This window comes from Dermacentor andersoni, chromosome 5 (genome assembly GCF_023375885.2).
Source record: "Dermacentor andersoni chromosome 5, qqDerAnde1_hic_scaffold, whole genome shotgun sequence".
In the NCBI taxonomy this organism is placed as follows: Eukaryota; Metazoa; Arthropoda; class Arachnida; order Ixodida; family Ixodidae; genus Dermacentor; species Dermacentor andersoni.
Genome location: NC_092818.1, coordinates 180,346,713 through 180,369,262, shown reverse-complemented (window position 1 = coordinate 180,369,262; position 22,550 = coordinate 180,346,713). Strand labels below are relative to the sequence as shown.

Genomic DNA, 22,550 nt, shown 5'->3' with positions numbered 1-22,550 from the left:
ACTGAATGTGGCCGCTAAGACGACTCTAACATTACGCCCATTGTCATTTATTTGTCATGATTAGTTAGTTCACGGTGAAGTTGTAAACGTTAGAGAATTCCCGTCTGCTGTCAATATATGGCCATCTACCGACGGAGTGTGGTTACAGAAAACGGCTGTAACTCGTTTTATCAAAACTTTCCCGAAACAAATCATACTAAAATTGGCCACTAAGACGACTCTAATGTTATGCCTAGTTGAATCTACTTTTCTTAATTAGGTAGTTCACAGTGAAGTTGTAGATATTGTGGAATTACCATCTGCCATCGCGGCGGCCCTTGCCCGCGTCACTACTTAATAAAAGAATAAGAATAGCATTCATAAGAGCTATTCAACAACCTTGCTCACAAGGCTGCCCGCTCTGCCCAGGCAGATACACAGATGCGTCCAACACCTTTAGCGAGGTCGGACGCTGCCAGGGACCTTCGCCTACTTGCACGCAAGAAGTCACAAGATCTCTGGAGTTCAAGTGCCTTTAATTGCCGATTACGTAAACTGGGCCCCATGCTACGGCTACAACTTCCATCTAGCCTTTCCCACGGCGAAACAACCTTGCTGTTTCGCTTGGGGCTGGGAGTGGCGTTCACGAACGCATACTCCTATCGTTTGGGAATGGCCGAGAGCCCGATGTGCGACTCCTGTGGGTGCGAGGAAACCATCGAGCACCTATTGTGTACGTGCCCTCGCTACGATGTCCAATGCCTCTCTCTGCGGGCAACTTTACACCGTCTGGACTGGAGACCGTTCACCGAGTCAAAGATACTCGGACAGCGGCCACACCCGCCATTGGCTCGAAAGGCGATTCGTGCACTAGTGCAATACTTGAAGTGCACCGGCTTAAGAGACCGTTTATAGTGTCCCTACGTATAGTGTCCCTCCCACACACACTCAGTGCTTACTATCTCCTTTTTACCTCTTTCTATTCCCCTTTCCTCCACCCCCAGTGTAGGGTAGCAAACGGGATGCTCTTCTGGTTGAGTTCCCTGCCTATCCTATCCTTGTTTTCTCTATCTCTCATTGTCTGTGTCATTCAATAATAATAATGATAATAATAATAACAATAATAATAATAATAATAATAATAATAATAATAATAATAATAATAATAATAATAATAATAATAATAACAACAAGAAGAAGACCTATACATGCATAGATTCATCGATTCACCCAACACATCTTGGCTTTTCGTCCTTCTTTACAGAGGGGAAGGACTGACGAATTTGTTTTCTATTTTAGACACTCATTTTACTCTCATGACGTGGCGCCACCTCCTCTCCATTAGCTGTTGAGCCCTGTAGCCTCAGTGTAGTAAAACTCTGAACTCTAAAGGAAAACTGTAAACGTCAGCCACTCGACCGATTAACCTGATAAATCCGGATGGAAAAATAAACATTTTTTCTTCTAATAGCTTAACAAAGCAACAGGAAAAGACGTATAAGTAGTGTGCGCTTTCTCAGATAATCGTATTTCATAACCAAACTGCATCACTACAGCCTTAAAAAAACTTATCGACTGTAAGTACACTGTATTCTGGTGTGAGAAATGAGGTACCATCATCTGTAAAGCAAATGGTGCAGAAACCATTGATGATAACTGTAAATGTAGTTGAATAGCCGAACGCTTCTAGTAGGCGATTAGTTTGGTTAAAGGGATCATGCGCTCCGCTTGAAGACAAATAACGGCTGCTTCAGTGGACACTTTCAAACATTTTTTGAAATTGCCTGCGGCAGATAGCATAATTCTAGTGCATGAGCTGGTCCATCCGAAAGGACGGACATAACTTGCGCAAGAAAAAAATTATTGCATGATCGACTAATTAACAAAAGTTCCCTAATTAAACAATAAACGGGAAATGAGACATCCACTCAGACGTAGCTAATTGATACAAAGGTAACCGATACGGATTCCTCGAAAGAAAAGCCTTGCAGTTGAAGAAAAATTTGGCCTGGTGCGGTACTCCAACCCGGGACCACCGCCTTTCCGGGGCAGCCGCTCTACCATCTGAGCTAACCAGGCGGCTAGCAGATGGCAGGGCGAAGTCGAATTCATCAACTCGAAGCAAAGGCGAGAGTTTGACCTAATAGTTCTGCGGAAACATGCGAAGTGGATATAAGTAATTATTAGTATTAACTAATTAAGCTTTAGATAACTATATTATGACACATACTGCAATTTACACATTCTAGCCGGGGAGTACGCAAAGCGGATATACTTCAAACGAATTCTCAGGATGACATCAGTTTGGAGATACTAATTCCCAAACTTTGCGTAGAAATGAATTGGCGTTCCGGTTACTTTTGTGCTTCAATGCATAACACGACGTTTTGTTAAGAATGTATGTGGAACGAAAGGGCGTTTTTACCTCAAGTTGGACGGCGCATATCTCATAAATGGTGTCATCCACACAATTCCTTTCAAGTGGATATGCCTTGCAGCTTCACCCGCTAGAATTTGTAAATTGCAATATGTGCCACAAGGTTCTTTGTTAGAGACCTAATAAATGAATTTTCCTTAATTAGCCGATTACTGATTTCCATTTCCTTTAAAGCATTGTTTGTATCTTCCGGTAGCATGGTTTGAGTACGGGTTAGTTGGTATTCCATTGCAAACGTGACTTACAGCGCAAACATCGACCAAGGGGCAGAAGGAACGACGAAGACGAGCGCTGTAGACGTCGAATAGACGGCCTTATGGACTGGAATTGGGCTTTCTGCCACAAGCAACTTAAAAAAAAAATTGAAGGTGTTCACTGACACAGCCTGTATTTGTTGCAATGGGAACATTTAGATGGCGTTTGTTGTTTCGTTGCGTAATACCCTAGAGAGTACAGCTTTAGCTCGGGCCTAACTCCGACGCGACCTATTCAAATACATGTAAAACGCAAAAACGCTTTTCTGAGAGAACCCCTGGACCTATCTTAATGAAATTTGTTGCATTTGAAAGCGAAGGTTAAATTCTAGTCATTGCAGGAAGCGGAATTTCGATTTAGAGCCTGAATTTTGTTACAGGAATTTTCAAAAATTCGGAAGTTTGAAAAAAGAAAAAGCACGAAGTTTACAAATTGATAGCTTTGCATCAAAAAAAGATATCGCGGTTCTGTAGACGGCACACATCAGATCATTGAAAGCGGACAAATTTGATATGTCATTTTATATCTTACGTGAACTTGTATACGTTATGCACAAAGGTTCTGCAAAAGCTGCATTTTCATATTACTAAAGCTGTTGAGATTCATGTGTAACATATGAATTTTGTCCGCTTTGGATGTACTACTAGATGTGGTTCACAGAATTGTAATGTCACTTTTCATTGATGAGTTACAGAGCTGTAAACGTGATAATTTCGTTTTCTGAAAATTGTGAATATTTGCCAACTTTTAATGAAAAATTGACGACCAAAATAATAAATTGACAGCCACTAGATTTTAAGTTCTTTTAAATGCAACAAATTACGCCAAATTTCGTGCAGTGGTTGCCGAGAAAAACGAATTCTACTTTTACATGTATTTAGATAGGATAACCAGAGCTAAAGCTTCCTCTTATGCAGTACACGTGTGGTGATGCAGGAGCCTTCTACTCGCCCCCACAGGTGGAGAGGGAGGCTGAAGAGGGGGAGGACTGTCATACCCGAGTGCGCCACAACACCATGTAACCTTCACACGACTGTAAGCTGTTGCGCGACAGCACACTCCGGAAGGCTAGGCTCTGCGCTTACACTGGCAACTGCGTTACCCTAAAGATACGATGTTACAAAGGCATGTCTATAACGAAGCCGAGGCGTACCTTCAGAATTCTTGCCCATTGCCCTTTTTCAGAACCTCCGCAACAGCCCTGTATGCTCATTGAAACTTTATCTTACATTGCAAATGACATATATTTATTCACCATTGCAAATGACATATCTATAACTCATTAGTTTGTGAGACTCGCATGTAATGTTTTTTTTTTTTGTGATATGACATATTCACTGCTGTCGTTCGGAGACCAACGCGACACGGAACTCGCATGAGGACACTTGCCTTTCGCATCTGCGGTGAAAGTCGAACCAAAAACCCGCCGCCTCCGACCACGAAAGCCAGAGAACGAAAAAAGAAAGCAAGCCATTTTAATCAAAATACAAGCTAAAAACAGCAATTGACAACAAGCCTTATTCCATTTTGTAAGCCCTCTGAAGCTTGATCATGCTGCGGCAGCTGTTGTAGCGACCCTGGAAAAGTCGTACGGGCACATGTTCTACGCTTGTCTGAGTGCGGATGCCTTTAGTTGTTGGGCAGTGTGGATCTAGAGGTCAGAGGAAAAAGAGGAAAGTGGTCCGGTTTCAAGCACATTTAGACATTTAAAGCGTCACATGTTCACGGCTGCACCATACGCTTCTCAGCCATGCACTGCTCTATAGGGTAAGTGAAAAGTTACCGTGCTTCTTGATACAATCAATAGCGACAAGTGTGCTTAAAACAGTTGTAGTACTAGCACTGTATTTTTTATGTTATGCAAGGCAAGCGACTTAACAAAGCTTTTCGAACAATTTCTGATAGCACTTATCTGCCGCTATCGAACGCAGTATGTTCAATTCAGTTCACTTCTTATTTTTCCAAAAGAGAAATGAAAATTGCACACGCGTAAGGAGCTGAATTCACCACAGAAAATGCTACTGCGTTTGCAAATGCTTTTCAACGAGGCGAGGCTCGCGCACGAATGGTTTGTTTTAAATGCTAAAGCATTACATGCCCCATTTCGCTAAAATACGGTGGCGGCGTGACCAAAACATGGTACCAAAAATGGCGGACGGTGCAAACATAAACACGTCCAGAAATTCTCGGATTGAAGCCAAATTTTTCAGTGTCGTACACAACCCGGCATCATGTCTTCGCCAAGTCTAAATGGTCACGCAACACTAACGCGCTAATAATTCTTCAATACGAAGTGGCACCACTGCGCTCCGCGTATACATTTCTTGGCCAATCCTGCATGTTGTGTAGGAGCCACATACGTGACAGGAAACAACAACATTCTCGACGCCAAATCATGAGCCTATAAAATGAGGTGTACTAGCGCTATCATGCCTGAAAAGGAACGTCGTGCAAGTTTACAACGTGCACAACGACATGCGGATAAATACCTAAGCGAAAACATTTCACCAAAGAGACTACAATGCTTTCGCATTTCCCCTCGTAAGCAGCCTTAATTGTCTTCGCCAAAATTGTTTTTTCTAGTCAGATACTCTGGCAGCTGCATAAAAGATATCCTCGTTGATAGAGAAAAAAAATTGTACTGGTATTTCGGGTGCCGAAACGACGATCAGATTATGAGGTACGCCATAGTTGGCTGTTCCTGTATAATTTTGTCCAGCTGCGCTTGTGGAACGGGCGCGCAATGCACAGTACGCCAGTGTTTTTGCATTTCGCCCCCGTGGCATTGTGGCCGCCGCGGCAGGGAATTGAACCCTCGACATTGTGCTCAGCATCACAACGCCATAGCCTCTAAGCCACTGCGAGGGGTGTAGCAAGATCAAGTAAGGCAGGTAGGTGACAACTATGTAAAGACATAGTTATTCCATCCGTAGGGTGAGCGGGATATGAAGTACTTCGATATGACTGATTGATGGCGTTTCCCTTCCCTGAGCAACCCAGTGTCTGTCGACAGCCGCAGTTATGGAGGACTCCGGGTCAATTTGACCACCAAGGGGGTCAAATTAAGTTACCATGCGTCTATAGTTCGGCACGCTGCAGCCTGCAAAGTACTGTAATTGATTTAGACTCGCGTCTTCTCTCTCTCTTTCACTCCCGGTATGAATTTGCGGGAACTATTTTACTGCATTCATGAATCATATCCGCCGGCACATAGGCGATTCTGTTTATAGCGCAAAACTTTTTGGACATGTGTAGGTGTGCAGGTCAACGGTTGGAAAGCAACTTTTATCAGCTGCAGAAGAGATGTCGGACATGAGCGTTGTAGGGAGAATGCAGCAATCAAAGCTCATACTGTGACGTCCACAAGTACAATCGCCATGATGGGCGTATATTAAGGATGCTGTATCTAAGTAAAATATTGCCTGTACGTAGGATAAGAATGACAGATGACGAGAGCTGATAGAGGGAAAGAAAGACAGTCATGGACCTTCCGCACAACGAGAATCTAGTATACTTCGACTGCCTCGTATTAGCGAGGGCTTTTATCTTGGGATGAGGAGAAAAAAAGAACGTAAGTTGTCAGAATAAAATTTTAGGATAGTACCGAAGGATACGCAAAGAGAACCAAATTAAGACCTTATTGAAATCAGGCAAAGCACCTAATTAGAATGAACGTTCAGAAATAAATATTCGGCTTTGCGCAGACGAATGAAAGAAACCTTAATTATACGTGGTTACTGTGGGGCATTTGCGCCTATCGTCAGAACTTTCTGGGGCTTGAGTAATCGTGGGAGGACTGAATTTAAGTAAGCGTGTCCCCTTGTGGCACGCCCACATGGGGTACGCACACAACCCTTCCAATTTTAATACGGATTTACTATATACTGGGTGTGATTATCCTTAACGTTACCATTTAATGTGTCCCTCCCCACGTCTACACTCTAGAATCGGACCTTGAGTGGATGTTTCTTGTGGCACGGAGCAGAACCTCTGGGCTGGCAAGTATAAACTTTGGGCCATCAAGAACACCTTTATGACCCATTTGAAAGCTAGCACATGGGGGTGGTGAAAGCGAACATTCGGATATACGTTGTAAGAAAACCACGACGTTGAGACCTTTCACATGAAGCTCTTCATACAAGTGCATAATGGTGTCTGGCTTGATAAAGACTAAAAACGAATAGGACTTATGCCAAGCTTTGTGCATTAAAATAATAATGAAATAGTGTGGGGTTGCTCGTTTTAGCTAGAGGAGAAATTCTGCACTATAATAATGGTGTCACTTTTAGAACTATTCCGAAAAGATGTGGTTCATGTCGTATTCTTGTTTATATTGCAAGATGATGTTGGTCCTCTAATTTTATGGCATTTCATACAATGAGAGCCATGTTGTCTTTAAAAGAAGAATGTTTAAACAATGCATATTTAAATATATAACGATTAAAAGAGACGACGTTTGCTTTCACACAAAGTGCATAAACCCTAATTTCGTGGATTGGAACAGAATAATATGCAGATTAAGTAGCATTTACTGGCTATTGATTTCATATTCGGCAGGTAAGAATACCTATAATATCTATGCGAAGATATTACCAAGGGTTGTCACTAAGCTGTGAAGTGGAGTTTAGGATTAGCAAACAATAGGGAAGGCACGGAACAGAACTAATCGAGAACGATGACATCATGTAAAAGCGGAGCATAGCAGTGATTATGAATATATATTGGGAAGTCCTCCTTGCTATTAGGTAAATACAGTAATATAAGAAAGAATTCAGCAGTGCAAAACCAATTCAAATAACCGCCAGCCAGAAGGAAAGATGCACAATGCCTGTGTGGCACTTTATTGAGTGAGGTGGTAGAGAGGGCAGCCTCTGTACATTTCAGAAAACAATTTTTCTGACGCTGCTCTGCAGTTAATTAATCTGGATAATTTTTTTTCATGCAGCCCACGTCCAGGCAAGAGAAATTCAGGCACATGGAAGGGTCCGTTCTTTGCAGCTGTTTTAGTTTCGTGGGTGTTGCCGCTGGGGGGCGTGGTTGTCTCGACTACAGAAGGAAAGGTGCGTGGCATCTCAAAAACAGTCCTAGGAAAAGATATTGAAGTATTCCTCGGAATTCCATACGCTGTGCCACCTACCGGAGATCTACGTTTCCGCAAACCGAAGTCAGTGGCCCCATGGCAAGGGATCTACAATGCGACCAGCGTGAAATACTCATGCATGCAGCCGCGTGTCCCCCAGATTTTTTACATACCAACGCCTCTCTCAGAAGACTGCCTATACTTGAATGTGTGGACGCCAGAAGCGACAAAGGAGATAAATGTTCCTGTCTTGGTGTGGTTTTTCGGCGGGACCTTCAATATTGGCTCTGCTTACGAGAGAAGATATGATGGGGCCGCATTAGCGGCACTAAAAGATGTCGTCGTCGTCTCTTGCAATTTCAGATCAGGCATGTTTGGTTTTCTCGATGCAAACACCGAAGGAGCGCCAGGAAATGTGGCGCTTTGGGACCAACGTATGGTTATGCAATGGGTTCAGCGAAACATTAGAGCGTTCGGAGGAGATTCAGATCTCGTCACTGCCGTTGGAGAGAGTTCTGGAGCCATGGACATTCACCTTCATCTCATGTCACCATTTAGTGCGGGCCTTTTCCATCGCATGTTTTCAATGAGTGGGACGGAAACCAGTAACTCCAATGTCGACTCGGTTTTCGAAAGCATAAGTAGAGGGAACGCCGTTGCTGCAATACTAGGATGCGCGAATGTCTTCCAAGATCTGACAACACACCCAGAAAAGGTTTTGCAATGTCTCCGAAGCAAGCCGGCGCAGGAAATTGTCGATGCTACAGAAAATGCCACCGCTCCATGTATGTTAGCATTTTTCCCCACATTCAACACCGAGTTTATCCCGTACCTGCCATCAATTGCGTCGGATAAAGGCCTCTATAGAGATGTGGATGTAGCGGTTTCAGTTTTAGCAAACGAAGGAGGATTTTTCTTCCTTATGCAGTCCGATAAACAACTACTTCAAGATGACTTGAGTGACTACGAATATTCCGCTTTCCTTACTGCCTTGAATAGCACCTTTCAGAGATGGCTCAAGAAAAAAATAATTCCTTTAGGATTATCCTACTTGGAGAACAGCAATTCTTCAAACAAGGAGGTCCTGAGGCAAACAACGGCCGATTTCATCGCCAAGCACAATTTTTACTGCCCAACGAAGCTTTTTAGTGAAGACCACTCGGACCACGGAGGTGCCGTGTACGGCATGGTGTTTGGCCATCGGTCTCAAAAGTCGACTGATCCGGAATGGGTTTACGTTGCGCATATGGAAGAAATACCATACTTTTTTGGAATCCCCTTTCTGAACAGTGTTAACTATACTGATGAGGACCAGCAAGTCAGCGCATATGCCATGGAGGTTTTGGTGTCATTTGCCCGAGATGGGTAAGCGAACATTGCAATTTGAGTCACGGCGTTGCGGTGGTGGGTGTAACATTCTGATTTACGTCGATATAGGCAGCCGATACTCAAGGGAATGGCCCGATTTAGGTGCACTGGAGATGTGCAACGATAGATGAACCAAGGGTGACGATAAATAGACAAAAGGTCGACGAAGGGTGAACACTCGAGCAAGCGGCCGCGCTCCCCGGTGCTTTACTGCAACTAGCTCGACCATACATCGAATCGAACCTGCGCTGGTGCAGTAAAGCCTGCAAGCGTGGCTCTGTGTCGTCTGCTACACTGTTAGGCGCACCAAAGGTACGTGCGCGGAATCAAATTTCGTTCGTAGTAGTGCTGCACGATCCGAGTAGTAGCTGCGAAGCCAGCCTTTCGTTGGCTAGTCAAATATAACCGGCGAGCAGATGCCTCATCCAGAGTCAAATGAACTCAAGAAAACTGTTCTCTCATGAGGGGAACGTATTTGGTTCCTTTCGTGAACAGCCGGAGGTACCGATAGGATCAAAGTGTGTTTCAGTGACAGAAGATTTATTCTCGCCTATGCATTTTCGTGAGGCTCAAGCTCGTGAAACCGCCTGCCTTATTCAAGCTGTACACAAACATTAGGCTGGCGACACGTTACTGAAAGCGGAATTACTTTCAACGGAACGCAGGCTTGGCGAGTCAGAAAGCTGTAGCAAACGACACGAGGCCGAACACCGCGCACCACTGCAAGTGCGTGGACTTGCTTCGACGCGCGGCCACGCTGGATGCACTGGCGCTTCACGGAGCGTGGCCATGCGCTCGCGTGCGCACCCTAACTTTGCTCATAGCTGTACATGAATTCGTCATTGAGCTAACTACGTGGGTCGTTATTTGCAAGTTTCTTGACAGACATTTCTTTTACCAGAGTGTTCGTTGGTGGGTTTAACTTTTCTCGATAAAGTGGAAGATGTAATTAGCATGGCTGTTTTAGTAAAAGCGTTGACAAAGTTTTTATGCGATACCTGCTTAGTACTTTACAAAGATTGCGTCATCTATTATAATTATTTATGTGAAGAAGCATTTGATGCATGCAACCGAAACCGCAACCGACATCCCAGTTTAGCTTGGCTTGCAGATTAACAGACACAGACTGACGTTCAAAGTGGTACGTAAAAGATTTCCGCCACTTGTGGAGCTAGATCATATATGTTTCAATTCTGCACGTCTTGTCGGATATACATCCATTTTGCGGGAAACCTATTTTGTCGGAAATAATTAGTTCGTGACAAAACGCTTATAAACTTGTTCACCATTACCTCCATTTTAAATATTAATACATTACTATTGCAATCGTATGCGTTTAATATTTATTTATTTATTTATTTATTTATTTATTTATTTATTTATTTATTATACCTCAAAGGCCCCAGAGATGGGGTATTACATGAGGGATGGGCTTTAACAAAACAGTGATTCGAGAGCAGCCTTGAAGTGATGAGTGTCGGAGTGGTGCGTGATGTCGGCAGACAGACCATTCCAGTCCCTGGCGGTTTTCACAAAAAAATGATCGTAGATGAGAGGTAGTCTGCGCCGGGGGAGGATACACGGCTTTGCTGTGGTTAATGCGGCTGGACTGACGATGAGCTGGTAACATAGCTGAAATGTGGAGTGGTGAATGATAGAATTTGTGAAAAAGACACAGTCTAGAAATAAGACGTCGCGATTCTAGATTAGTAAGACCGGCACGGGATTTTAGTTCAGACACGCTTGCATGATAAGAATATTCAGAGTAGATAAACCGGGCTGCACGGTTTTGAATTGATTCCAGTGTATTAGATAGGTTATGTTGATGAGGATCCCAGACAGAGCATGCATATTCTAACTTAGGGCGGACATATGTAACATAAGCTAACAATTTTACTGATGGGGGAGCAAGTCTTAGATTCCGGCGGAGAAAACCGAGGGTTCGATTCGCGGCATTGGCTAAGTTAATGACATGATGTGACCAATTTAGGGTAGTTGAAAATGTTATGCCGAGGTATTTATACGAGTCTACGGATGAGATTTCGGCGCCGTATATGGTGTATTTCCCTGATTGGTGATGCTGTCTGCGATGGAAAGAAACTAGCGAGGTTTTTTTAGTATTTAAAGACATCAACCATTCGTTGCACCATAATTCAATGCGTTTTAGATCATCTTGAAGCAAATGCATGTCTGAAGTGTTAGTTATGCGTCGATAAACTACACAATCATCTGCGAACAATCGAATGTTAGAAGAGATCTCAGTAGGAAGATCATTAATGTAAATTAGAAAGAGTAGTGGTCCGAGAACTGTGCCTTGTGGTACGCCCGAAAGGACAGAAGATCTTTTAGATGACTGTGTGTTAGCAAATACAAACTGTTGTCGGTTAGTGAGGAAGCTACGTATCCAGTCTAGTACAAATGGATTAATCTTGAGACGGGAAAGTTTTAGGAGTAGCCGCTGGTGTGGAACTTTGTCAAATGCCTTTTCAAAGTCTAAGAAAATAGCATCTACAGGTACATTCAAGTCGAGGTTAGAGCTTAGATCATGAAAAAATAAAGCTAGTTGGGTGTCACATGAAAGACCTTTACGGAAGCCATGTTGGGCTGGGTGAAAGAAGTTATTGGATACAAAAAGTTTACCATCTGAGAGTAAATAACATGCTCCATTAGTTTGCAACAAACACTGGTGAGTGAAATGGGGCGATAACTAGAGCACAACGATGGGGGACCTTTTTTGGGGACTGGAACAATCTTGCCTACTCTCCAGTCTTCCGGCACCACTCCTGATGACAATGATTGCTGAAAAATAGCACATAACATCGCGCTCACATTTGTTTTGGTGTTTTTCAGCATTTTAACATTTATTTCATCGACGCCAGACAATGATGTAAGTTTTAATGAATCAATTAGTTTCTCAATGCCGTAAGGACAAAAGGTAATATCAGGCATGACTGCATGATCCGAAAGAGGGAAGCGAGGTAATATGTTAACAGGTTCAGTTGTGAAGACGGAAGAAAAAGTACGGTTAAGTTGTTCAGCAATTTCGCAATCGGGAATACGATGGTTTTGATCGTCAAACAGAGCTAATGGCTGGGAGTTATTAGGGTTAATAACTTTCCAGAATTTTTGGGGGTTATTTCTTAACATAGACGGCAGCGTTTGCGAAAAAAAAGTGCGTTTTTCTTTATTTGCTAGAGCTTCGAATTCTTTTTCTGCAAGGTAATACTTATTCCATGCGCCTGCGTTGTTGAATCGTTTAGCAGAGCGAAAAAGCCTTTTCTTTTTATTGTTAAGACGCTTTAGTGTGATATTAAACTATGGGGATGACTGTTTTTCGGTTAGGGTGATAACGGGTACGTATCTCGCGAACACATCGAGCATCTTGTTTTTAAAAAGCAGCCAGTTAGTTTCGACAGAACGCATAAAAAAACTGGTGTGGAATGAAGCAGCAAAATGTGCGAGTTCCAAGTTAATTGCCGAGTAATTCCCTTTGTCATACAGTTTGATCACTTTGGTTATCTTTGTAGGTTGTGTAAGCTGACAGGAGTACGATGCATGGATTATAGAATGATCACTAAGACCAGGCAAATACGTCATTGCATAAACTTTGTCAGGATCAGAAGCAAAAATGAGGTCGAGTATGTTAGAAGAATTACAACCTTGACGTGTAGGTTCAGTGACAAGTTGCGTTAATCCAAAGGTTAGGCAGGAGTTAACAAAGTCGCTTTCGGTACTGTGTTGCGAAGTTGCTGATGTTAGGTTTCCGCCACGTCATGTATCTTGCGCTGTCTTCTCCACAAAGCAAGTACAAGTTCGTTCGGTTAGGGCATAGACGTCGCGATTTGATCCCTATGCTGAGACATAGCATTGTTTCAGAATTCGGCGTGGGATTTAATTTATCGCCTGACGCACACGATTCCCCATGCAGAATAGTTTTCGGCTGAGCAAAAGCATAGACCAGTAAGGAAATAATTAGTCGGATGTTACCAATGCTGAAGGCGGAACTCGGTGCTATAGGCTGATGGTGACGCAACAAAAGAAATTAGCGTGGCATCAGTGAAATGCTATTGCCGTCATATGTACCCAGTTGGTATTTGTCACTAACTGCGAAGAATGATTGACGTAAGCCTTGCCTGCGTCTGTTATTTGCTTTTTATGCGGGCCAGTTAACGGTTGACAATATTTATTGAAAACGTGGGGTTGGGTTCCAGCTTTTTAGTTATAATCTTCTGCATTAGGTTTATTAGATCAACCATGTAAACCTTGACTTGTAGTGCCCATGTAATAACCAGTTTCTCTCGGCTCAGTGGTTGATAGTAGTTGATACACAAATAGCTGAGTTTTCTCACCCAGTGGTTTAACTACTGTGCAGGAAACCTGCCGCACCTGATGGGCTCGAGTGGCCCGCTTACTCAGCCGAAGAGCCGAAGTTTATGTGGCTACAACCAGGGAACTACAGCCTGGTGGACTACATGGAAGGAGACGCGTGCGCGCTGTGGCGAAACTTCTAACGGCTGACTGTGTTTTTTTTACTTAGCTTAGACGCCAAACGCCCATTAATGAACCAGAAGAATCGTAAAAATAAACGTAACAGCTCTCGGGGTACTAGCTGCGAATAACATTTAAAGAGAGAAGTTACAGACTTACTGCTTTTGTTGCATTTAAAATTACTTCTCGAAGGGGCGTGACTGTCGAGTGAGTAGCTTTACGCCCACACGGACGATTTGTAATTTCAGTAGGTGCACTTACCAGTTAGAGGTTTCTATAGCGCTTTGAATTCTGCGTTGTCTGACACCAGAAAGGCTTCAGCAGGTTGATTCGGCGTTCACGCAGGCTCCAAGGCTGGTCTCGACGCAAACGCAGATCGCTTCCCGTGATGATACAATCAACTAGCTAATAACTCACTTAAAGAGTTCAGTACGAACAATGCCAATCGCGCACTGGGATAGTTACACCGAATCTTTAAAGCCGTAGTGAGTGAACATAAGCTAACCCTCTACAAAACACTTGTTCGCTCTAAACTAGAGTATGTTACGGCAACCTGGGATCCTTATAAAGCTACTTTAATAAAACTCTTTGAAAGTGTTGAAAAAGTTTTTCTCGTTTTATATTGTCTAATTATTCTGGTTACGCCAGTGTTACGCCTACGAAACTTACCCTTAGTCTACCTGAACTCTCATCCGGTCATAAATGCGCACGATTGTGCGTTTTTTCCCCATAATATCTATAATTTCAACCCCGCCCTAAATGCAAAGTTTACAACACGTCCATCGTGCAGAACATCCCGTTGGGATCCCCAACGTAAAGTTGGTGTACCGTCTTGGTCGAACAAAGTTGAGCCTGAATCCCTTTATTCCGAGAACAACCCTGGATTGGAACAACCACCTGTTTCTGTCGTCGCTATTCCGGACTTTGCAAGTTTCAAAACAGGCGTAAACGACACGTTGTGTTAAAACTTTGTTGCTGTACATGCATATCATTGTTGTTCCTGTATAGCACTCCTTTCTGGAATGCCTTCGGGCCTGCAAGGCACTTTAATAAATAAATAAATAAATAAATAAATATATAAATAAATAAATAAATAAATAAATAAATAAATAAATAAATTTTCACCATGAAGTAGCTATATCAGAGTACGAACAACGGTATATGGAAGAAACCAACTTACTTCCAGAAGTATTCGAGGTGCAATAACTTGAGTGTAGTACTGAAATTAGTGCGCAAGCCAGTCATGACAATCTTGCTTTAAGTCGGAACAAGCGATACCAAAAGATTAGGGTTGATCAAATTTGTTAAGCGCAATGACAAGGATTCAAGTGCACAGAGAGTGTTCAAGAACTCAATGCAAATAACGTCATAGCTGAACCAAATGAAAATTTTGGTAGAAAAAAATGACCAACCGTTCTCCTACAGTAAACTGGGGGTAAGCGAAGCTTGTCCTGCGTGCACCTGAACTTCGTCACGGTTAAGTAACCCACAGGCGACGGCGCCGGATTGCTTGCGCCTCCCGCTCCCTCAGCTCGGGATCTTCTCGTTGGTGTCGGATTGCCTGGACTCGGGCGGCTCTAACGGCTGGATCGGTGCGCCGACGGCCAACCCCATTCACGGGCGAGTTCTTGGCGCCACTCGTCGAAGGCTGCCAGTTTCTCGGGGGAACGCACAACGCGTGGGCCGTCTCATATGTTTTCCGAGAATGACATGAACAGAAACGAAGCCGGCGCCGCGCGCGTGACACCCTTTCCTGCCTTTTCCCTCCCCTGTGGAATCGAAACTGCTCTTATTGGTTGCGCACGTGGAGTGAGCCCGCGCCTATGCAGCTTGCATCCTTGCTAATCCCTCACGCTCAAGTGCCGGCGCAGATGTCAACTCATTAAACCGCAGTTTCGCTTAGCTGGTGTGCTTTGGCCGCAACTGGATTTTCTTGCGTGACAGCAATGCCACCGAAACTTGTGAGCCAATACAAGCTTCCATTGAAAAAGATATGCGTGCAGGCACGGAAAAAAGAAAAATACGGATAACACAGACGCCGACTATCAAGAGAGTTTGTGTGTTTTTTAATTCAATTACGGGGTTTTACGTGCCAAAACCGCGATCTGATTATGTGGTACGCCGTAGTGTGGGACTCCGAATTAATTTCGCCACCTGGGATTCTTTAACGTACACTTAAATCTAAGTACGCCGGCGTTCTTGCATTTCGCCCCCACCGAAATGCGTTCTCTGTGGTTGGGATATGAGCCCGCGACCTCGTGTTTAGCAACGCCACACCAAAGCCACTAAGCCATCACGGCGGGTATACATTGTGCTGTCCATATTCCACTTCGCGTGACCACACCTGCCCACTCCACTTTCTTCTAACATGAATCCTTATGAACTAGCCCAACTTCCTGCCCTTCAAAAATTTGTTATAAAAGTGCGTTTCGCCATAACACCTAGCAGTAAACGAACTCGAATGCTTCTGCTGTCAAAAGCAACATCCTTATTATGATGTACAGCGTCGTTGAAATTATTAAATGTCATTGCTTTACCCACATATCAGAAAAAAATTCGGCAGAGACACTTAAGCTTATGTGTAGAAATGCGAAAGTATTATAGACGCTTCGGGGAAATGTTTTTTTCTGCGGGTTCCTTGTTCGCGCGAGTTCTCGTCAGCGTTTTCACTGCTCCTCAGTTAGGCCAAATGAAAACGCGCCAAGTGTCTCAACGCGCTCGCTTGAACGCGTAAAGATAACTCGGAGGACCGTTCAGAGGCATTCAATTGGACATTAATGCGTTTACAGCGAAGCTCTATACCCCTACCGTCGAAGGAAATTTTCGTGTCGTTGTAAGAAAAAAAACTCCCCATACGCGGGCCGATCCCGGAGATAGTGCAATGCTGGCCCGACCCGCGGCGGAGGTGCAGTTCACCATTAAGGGGCCCATATACACAGCTTCACTGGTCATCCTTCTTCACAGAGTGGAAGGGCACTGAGATTCTTTAAATTTTATATACTCATTTTATACACTCATGGCATGGCGCAACCTACTCCCCATTAGAGGTGCCGTCGCGTGCACGACGATGCACGCACTAGGCCATATGTTTAGTCAGCCAGATGGCTGCGACGGGACATGCGCAATGACGCAGAATGCAGGGCTCCGTCGGAGCGGTTACAGCGGCCAGACATGGCTGCTGTAACACATATTATTAATGGACAGTAAGTACCGGGTAGTTCTGCCCAGTTTGCCTAAGACTTCTAAGACAACAGCACCAGACACGAACGTGAAATTCGGGGAAAACATCGTTTCAATCCTTAAAATGTGAGCGTCACAGATATTTACTAAACCCTCGTTTTTCCATGTGTTTTCATGCATCTTACGATATACATAGATTGTTTCTCCCGTGTCCTCGGTGAGCTAAAGAAAGTATTTTTCTTATGTATGTAGAGAATTAGCAGCACGGTAGGAGTAAGGTGTAGGCAACGTTCTAAATGGGTGGGTCAAACGCACCTTTTCCAGTAGAATACGCATGCAAGTGGTCCACCGCGTCATCAGTTTGTTTTGAGAAAGTAAGCGCGTCTTTCGGATAGAAGTCAATAGAATTGCGCTACGTACGTACGCGCATGCTGCTCAAGGCACCTGCCGTTCTTGCTATAGTCAGCAACTCCGCTTAACAAAAGGCTCGGTATAATTTGAGAGCGTGCGTGCGTGCGTGCGCGTGTGCGTGTGTGTGTGTGTGTGTGTGTGTGCGTGCGTGCGTGCGTGCGTGCGTGCGTGCGTGTGTGTGTGTGTTTCGACTCTTTATGCACTCATACAAAGCCTCGCTTTATATAGATTCAAACTAGTTGGATCTGCTGCACTAATTTTGGCGCTCTTTAACCCAAGGTGTGTGCGTAGCTCGCAGTTCAACAGATGGGAATGAGCAATTCTCTCATTGAGTATCCAGCAATTCCGCGCTATATCAGCAACAATTCAGTAAGAAGCAAAATTACAGGATGACGTGAAGCTTTCCGGGATTCGCGTGGCTTCCGTCTGTACAAGGCAGGACGGGGTGTGACAAGCGTATCTATATTATGTAAGTTCATTATACACCATTCAGCTGATGAGAAAAAAGACATACCACCACGATGCCATCGGTCATCTAAACTGATAGTCCAGCACACTCGCTAGAAACCATGGCACATTCGAAAGCGCCGCTTGAAATCAATGACAACCAAACATTTTCTACTAGCTGCGCCAGGTGGCGCAAGGGGAACAGGGAGTAGGTTCCTGAAGCTGCTGCACTTGGGCGGCCCGTGTCTCCTTAACTTGCGAGAGGTGATCGGCTACTGAGAAAGGTAAGAAACTGAGACCATTCAGCCCGATTTCCGACATTTTTGACGACAGTTGCTAACGAAAATGAAAACTAATACCCAACAGCTAAGCACAAACAATACAGGAAGGGGGTAGATTGAGCGCAACTTTTAATCACTGTAATTTCTCAGTATGCAGTTGCTGCTCATGAAGTACAGCAAATCTTGTCAGGTAAGCACGTTGGTCTGTGGCCCTTGAAAGTCGTGGAGTGTGATGTGAGCGGGTCTCGGGCGCCTGGCGAAATTTTAGTACGGTGCTTACGTTACTACTTTTGCGCTTGTTGTTTCCCAAAGGACTATGCTTCCTAACACATTAAGCTATGCTCTTTGCAAAAGCTGCTCGACGAAAGCAGTCATACTTGGAAAAAGCAAAATGAACAGTTCAATGTTCCAAGAACACTCAAAATGAGATGTGCTTAAGTGCGGAAAGTGGAAGAACCAAAGGGAAAGGCCGAACTGATCAACTTGATTGACCTTCGAGTCACCGCTTTTCAAAGCAGAAGACATGAGGTGTGCGAGAGCGTTACTTAAAAGCCCAATTGCAAATTTTGGTTACGGGCTGGAAGCTTTACACTGGTAATTAATGACCGTCCATTACATATCGAGGCCTCTAATACGGTAACATTGATGCCTTCAGGTAGCAAGTGTAGACTTATTAACCAGTTGCCTTCACCTAAAAAGATCGCATACACTTGACGCCTGCGGCAGAAAGGATGTCCCACATCCGCCGTCAAGGCTGTGAGGGGTGGCGCTGCCGAACACTCCCAGGTGAAGTAGAAGATAAACATACATACCCCAGAAAGTGGATGGGAAAAGGGGGCCGCGGTAGCTTAATTGGGAAGAGCATCGCGCGCGTAATGCGAAGACGTGGGATCGTTCCTCACCTGTGGTCAGTTGTTCTTTCATCCACTTTCATTTCCAGTAATTTAGCGTTAGGTCAATTCGATTAATAAGCACAAGTAAGTTCCTCTATGCCGTCCTTGGTGCCTTCTATTATATATATATATATATATATATATATATATATATATATATATATATATTTATATATATATATATATATAACCGAGGGACCGATTTTTGGTTAATCATGTCATGAGAAGCCAACAAACAAGGACATCAAGGACAACATAGGGGAAAGTGTACTTACCAATTGAATTAAAGAAATTATAAATTAATGGAATTGAAAGTGGATGAAAAAACAACTTGCGGCAGGTGGGGAACGATCCAACGTCTTCGCATTACGCGCTCGATGCTCTAACCAACCGAGCTACCGCGGCGCCGCTTTCCCATCCACTTTCTTGGGTATTTAGGTTTTCACTACTAGATATAACTTTGGGAGTGTTAGCCAGTGGCACCACTCACAAACCTTGGCGGCGGATGTGTAACATCCTTTCTGCCGCAGGCATCACGAGTATGTGATCTTTTTGGGTGAAGGCAAGGGTGAGCTTTGCGTTGCGCCATAAAAAAACTAGGTCCTTAAATATCGTTTGTCAGTCTTTTTAATCATATCATGAGAAGCCAACAAACAAAGACACCAAGGACAACATAGGGGAACTTGCTTGTACTTATTGATTGAATTTTAGCAATGATAACACTTCCAAGGTTAGTTCTTGTAGTGAAAACATAAATACACAAGAGAGTGGATGGGAAAACGGTGCCGCGGTAGCTCAATTGGTAGAGCATCGCACGCGTAATGCGAAGACGTGGGATCGTTCCCGACCTGCGGCAACTTGTTTTTTTCATACACTTTGAATTCGATCAAATTATCATTTCTTTAATTCAAGTAGTAAGTACAAGGAATTTCTCCTATGTTGTTCTTGGTGTGTTTGTTTGCTGGCTTCTCGTGATATATATATATATGTACACACATGGTGTGGACAGATTTGATTATCAATTCCACGAGGTGAATTAAACTATTACAGACAATGTTGCCGAAAGTATTTGAAGCGTGTCTTAGAAGTGAGAGAAAAATGCCGCCAGAAATTTCGCTAACAACGTTAAGTGGACTTTAAGTAACCTAAGTGTTTTTGAAACGTATAATGTAAGCTAAGGTGACGTAAACAATTTACTCAGACGTTACGTGTTTATCTCATGTCAGTGTGGGTGACGGATAAATTGTGAATTTACCAGCATAGTATGCTCGGCTTTACCATACTAATATAAGTACATAGCGCACGATGACAGCTGAAATTATGCGCTTACTTTCAGATTGTAAGGTTAGAAATACAGCACAACTCAACAGAACACAAATAACCTAGTTTTCCTAGCATGAAAAGGCACTTAATCTACATTATCTCCCTATATTTCTGGCACTCGGCGTTTGTGATAGAAGAAGTGAATTCTTCGCAGCATGTTGTTAACATGGCGATGGCAATCAACCGAAGTCTGTATAGGTCAAATACTACGCTTCCGACCTTTATCTACCTGAAAGCCGCAGGTAACTGTTCATTGGTCCGAAAGCAACGAGAAACAGCGGCAATTTGTTCAGATTCCATGGTTGCCAACGTTCACCAGTCGAATGCACTTAGCATACTTGCCAAGTGTCCGGAATATTTTATAACGTTTACGAATTTGGGCTCGTTCTCCGATTTTAGGAATACTCCGCCATGTTTTACAAAAATATATTCTGTTTGGAAAAACACTTCTAAAGGTGCTGACGGATGACGTGAGGCAGGTTTTTAAAAAAGAATACATGAAATAAAGGAATTACATGCTAATTCTGCCACATTTTTTGAAGCAGTGGAAGAGGCCACATACTAACGGAGCACTCGCTTTGAGCCAGTTTATTCAGTGTAGCACCTGTAGCAGGCCAAATCCGCAACAGCAATGCCACTGAAAAAATCAGTGCGATCTAAAGACAGTGGGCTGCTTGTCAGCCTCTGCTGATTTGAGCGTGCTGCTGCTTGTGTGCTGCATCTGAATTTTTAAATAGATAATAACGTATGGGGATGGAGAGGTGAGAGGGTGGGGAGGCTCGACAAAAAGTTGATTACTCACGGCAAAGCTTTTCAGAATGCGCCCCATATACCTCCCCATTTTAGAAGTAACTTTCCGAACCTCGAAGTCACCAAAATTTCGCAAATGGTTCGTTCGAATCGCTAAATAAGTGGCCGGTTGAGAACTAGAAAACTTTACCGGTAAACAATCAAGAAAGTCGCTACATCTAACGACAAAATAACTAATATGGCAACACTAATTACAGATCACCAAATGATTGGAAGCAACGCTAAGTTTGTGTTTTCAAAGATGGTTTGGTTAGATGGCCTCAAGAAAAATTGAATGATGCAAGCGGCCCAAGGTGAAACACACTGTGGACCATCCAGCGACAACTTCCTCTACAATGCAAACGAGCAGGGCGCGTGACGCAGGCGGCTCGCACAGCGGAGAACCTTAACCTTTAAAGATCTCGGGATTGGGGCTGGTATTTTATTAAAATTTATTCTCTCGCTCCTTGTCCTTTTCCTGGCCCTTTTCCATACGATCACTCCAGAGGCTTTTAACTCTACTTGCCCCGACTGTGGGGCTGTTAGCAATCTCGAACACATGCTCTGGCGATGCTCATCGTTGCAAGGACCCAATCGCACCACGGAAAAGGAATGGAGCTCTGCCATCCAGAGCTCAGAACTTTCACGGCAAACTTGGGCTGTGCAGAGAGAACACAATGCGGCAGTTAGGCTCGACCTACCAGTCCCCACGTGGGAGCGGCCCGCAGCTATGCTCTAGGGCAAAGCTTCTCAGGACCTTCTAAAAAATGTTCTTTGTTTGTCTGTCTGTCTGGCTTCTAATCCTTAACTGCCGAGTGAGACCGCCGAGCGTTATCTGCTACAGTACGTCGTGGCGAGGCTGGAAAGGGAAACTTTGCTGCGAAAGTGGGAGACACGCAATAAAACAAACGCATGCTTACGTGGGCGCTTTCATTAAAGAAAACTTGGCCTCAGCTGTTGTTTTCTTGGATTTGGCAGTAGGCAGTCCCTAGTTTACAGCCGGCTTTCAATAGTGTGTGTGTGGGGGGAGGGGTGGGGGCAGATATACCACGTTGGAGATCGAACTGATACCCCAGCGGCAATGCATTTAGGTTGGAAGGGTCTCGAAACTACAGGTGAATGCGATCAAATGACAATGTCTTTCTCAGCGAGTTGGGGTTGAGAATGAAGCGGAGTCACTGCACACGACACTATGTCGCGCCACCCTTCGCGTGAGAGAAGTAGGAGAAGCGTCGGACTGCTTAAATGTTTGGGCTGCACTATTTTTTGCTTCATGACTTTCGGCACGCCATGCCGTCGTCATCATACTGCCTCAGTCTGCGCCGGCTGTATACTTAGAAAGCCGGCTGACGCTCGAGCATCGGAGAGGAGTGCAGTAGCTCAAACGATAACGCACATACCATCGGGAACGGCCCACACTGTTAGACTGCACAAGCTTCGGGATTGGCCCCGATATTCAGACTGCACGTGCCCAAGGGAACGGCCGTCATTCTTACAGTGAAGTTGTTAGTCTGTTGGTGATCGGCATCTTTCATGTCCGTCCGCGAACAAAAATTATCATCATCACCAGTGGCCCATACTACCCGAAGCAAGCAAAAATGCAATGGCTCATACCTCCG

General features: G+C 44.1%; 2 protein-coding genes across 4 annotated transcripts in view; one reads left to right on the top strand and one right to left on the bottom strand.

Annotated features, from left to right (window-relative positions):
• Nucleotides 1-4,130: 4,130 nt before the first annotated feature.
• LOC126531685 (juvenile hormone acid O-methyltransferase-like) overlaps nucleotides 4,131-22,550 on the bottom strand; it is a 224,335-nt gene continuing 205,915 nt past the window's right edge. For 2 of the 3 annotated variants that reach the window (XM_072288469.1, XM_072288470.1), the window contains one exon: nucleotides 4,131-4,322. In XM_072288469.1, coding sequence (XP_072144570.1) covers nucleotides 4,275-4,322 — 48 coding nt within the window. In that variant the 3' untranslated portion in view covers nucleotides 4,131-4,274. The remainder of the gene's footprint in view (nucleotides 4,323-22,550) is intronic. The other variant, XR_008612757.1, reaches the window with a different exon arrangement.
• On the top strand, nucleotides 7,815-14,212 carry LOC126531690 (acetylcholinesterase-like). Its single transcript, XM_050179357.3, has 2 exons — nucleotides 7,815-9,116; nucleotides 13,492-14,212. The coding sequence occupies exons 1-2, from the start codon at nucleotides 7,891-7,893 to the stop codon at nucleotides 13,628-13,630; spliced, it is 1,365 nt and encodes a 454-aa protein (XP_050035314.3). The 5' UTR covers nucleotides 7,815-7,890; the 3' UTR covers nucleotides 13,631-14,212.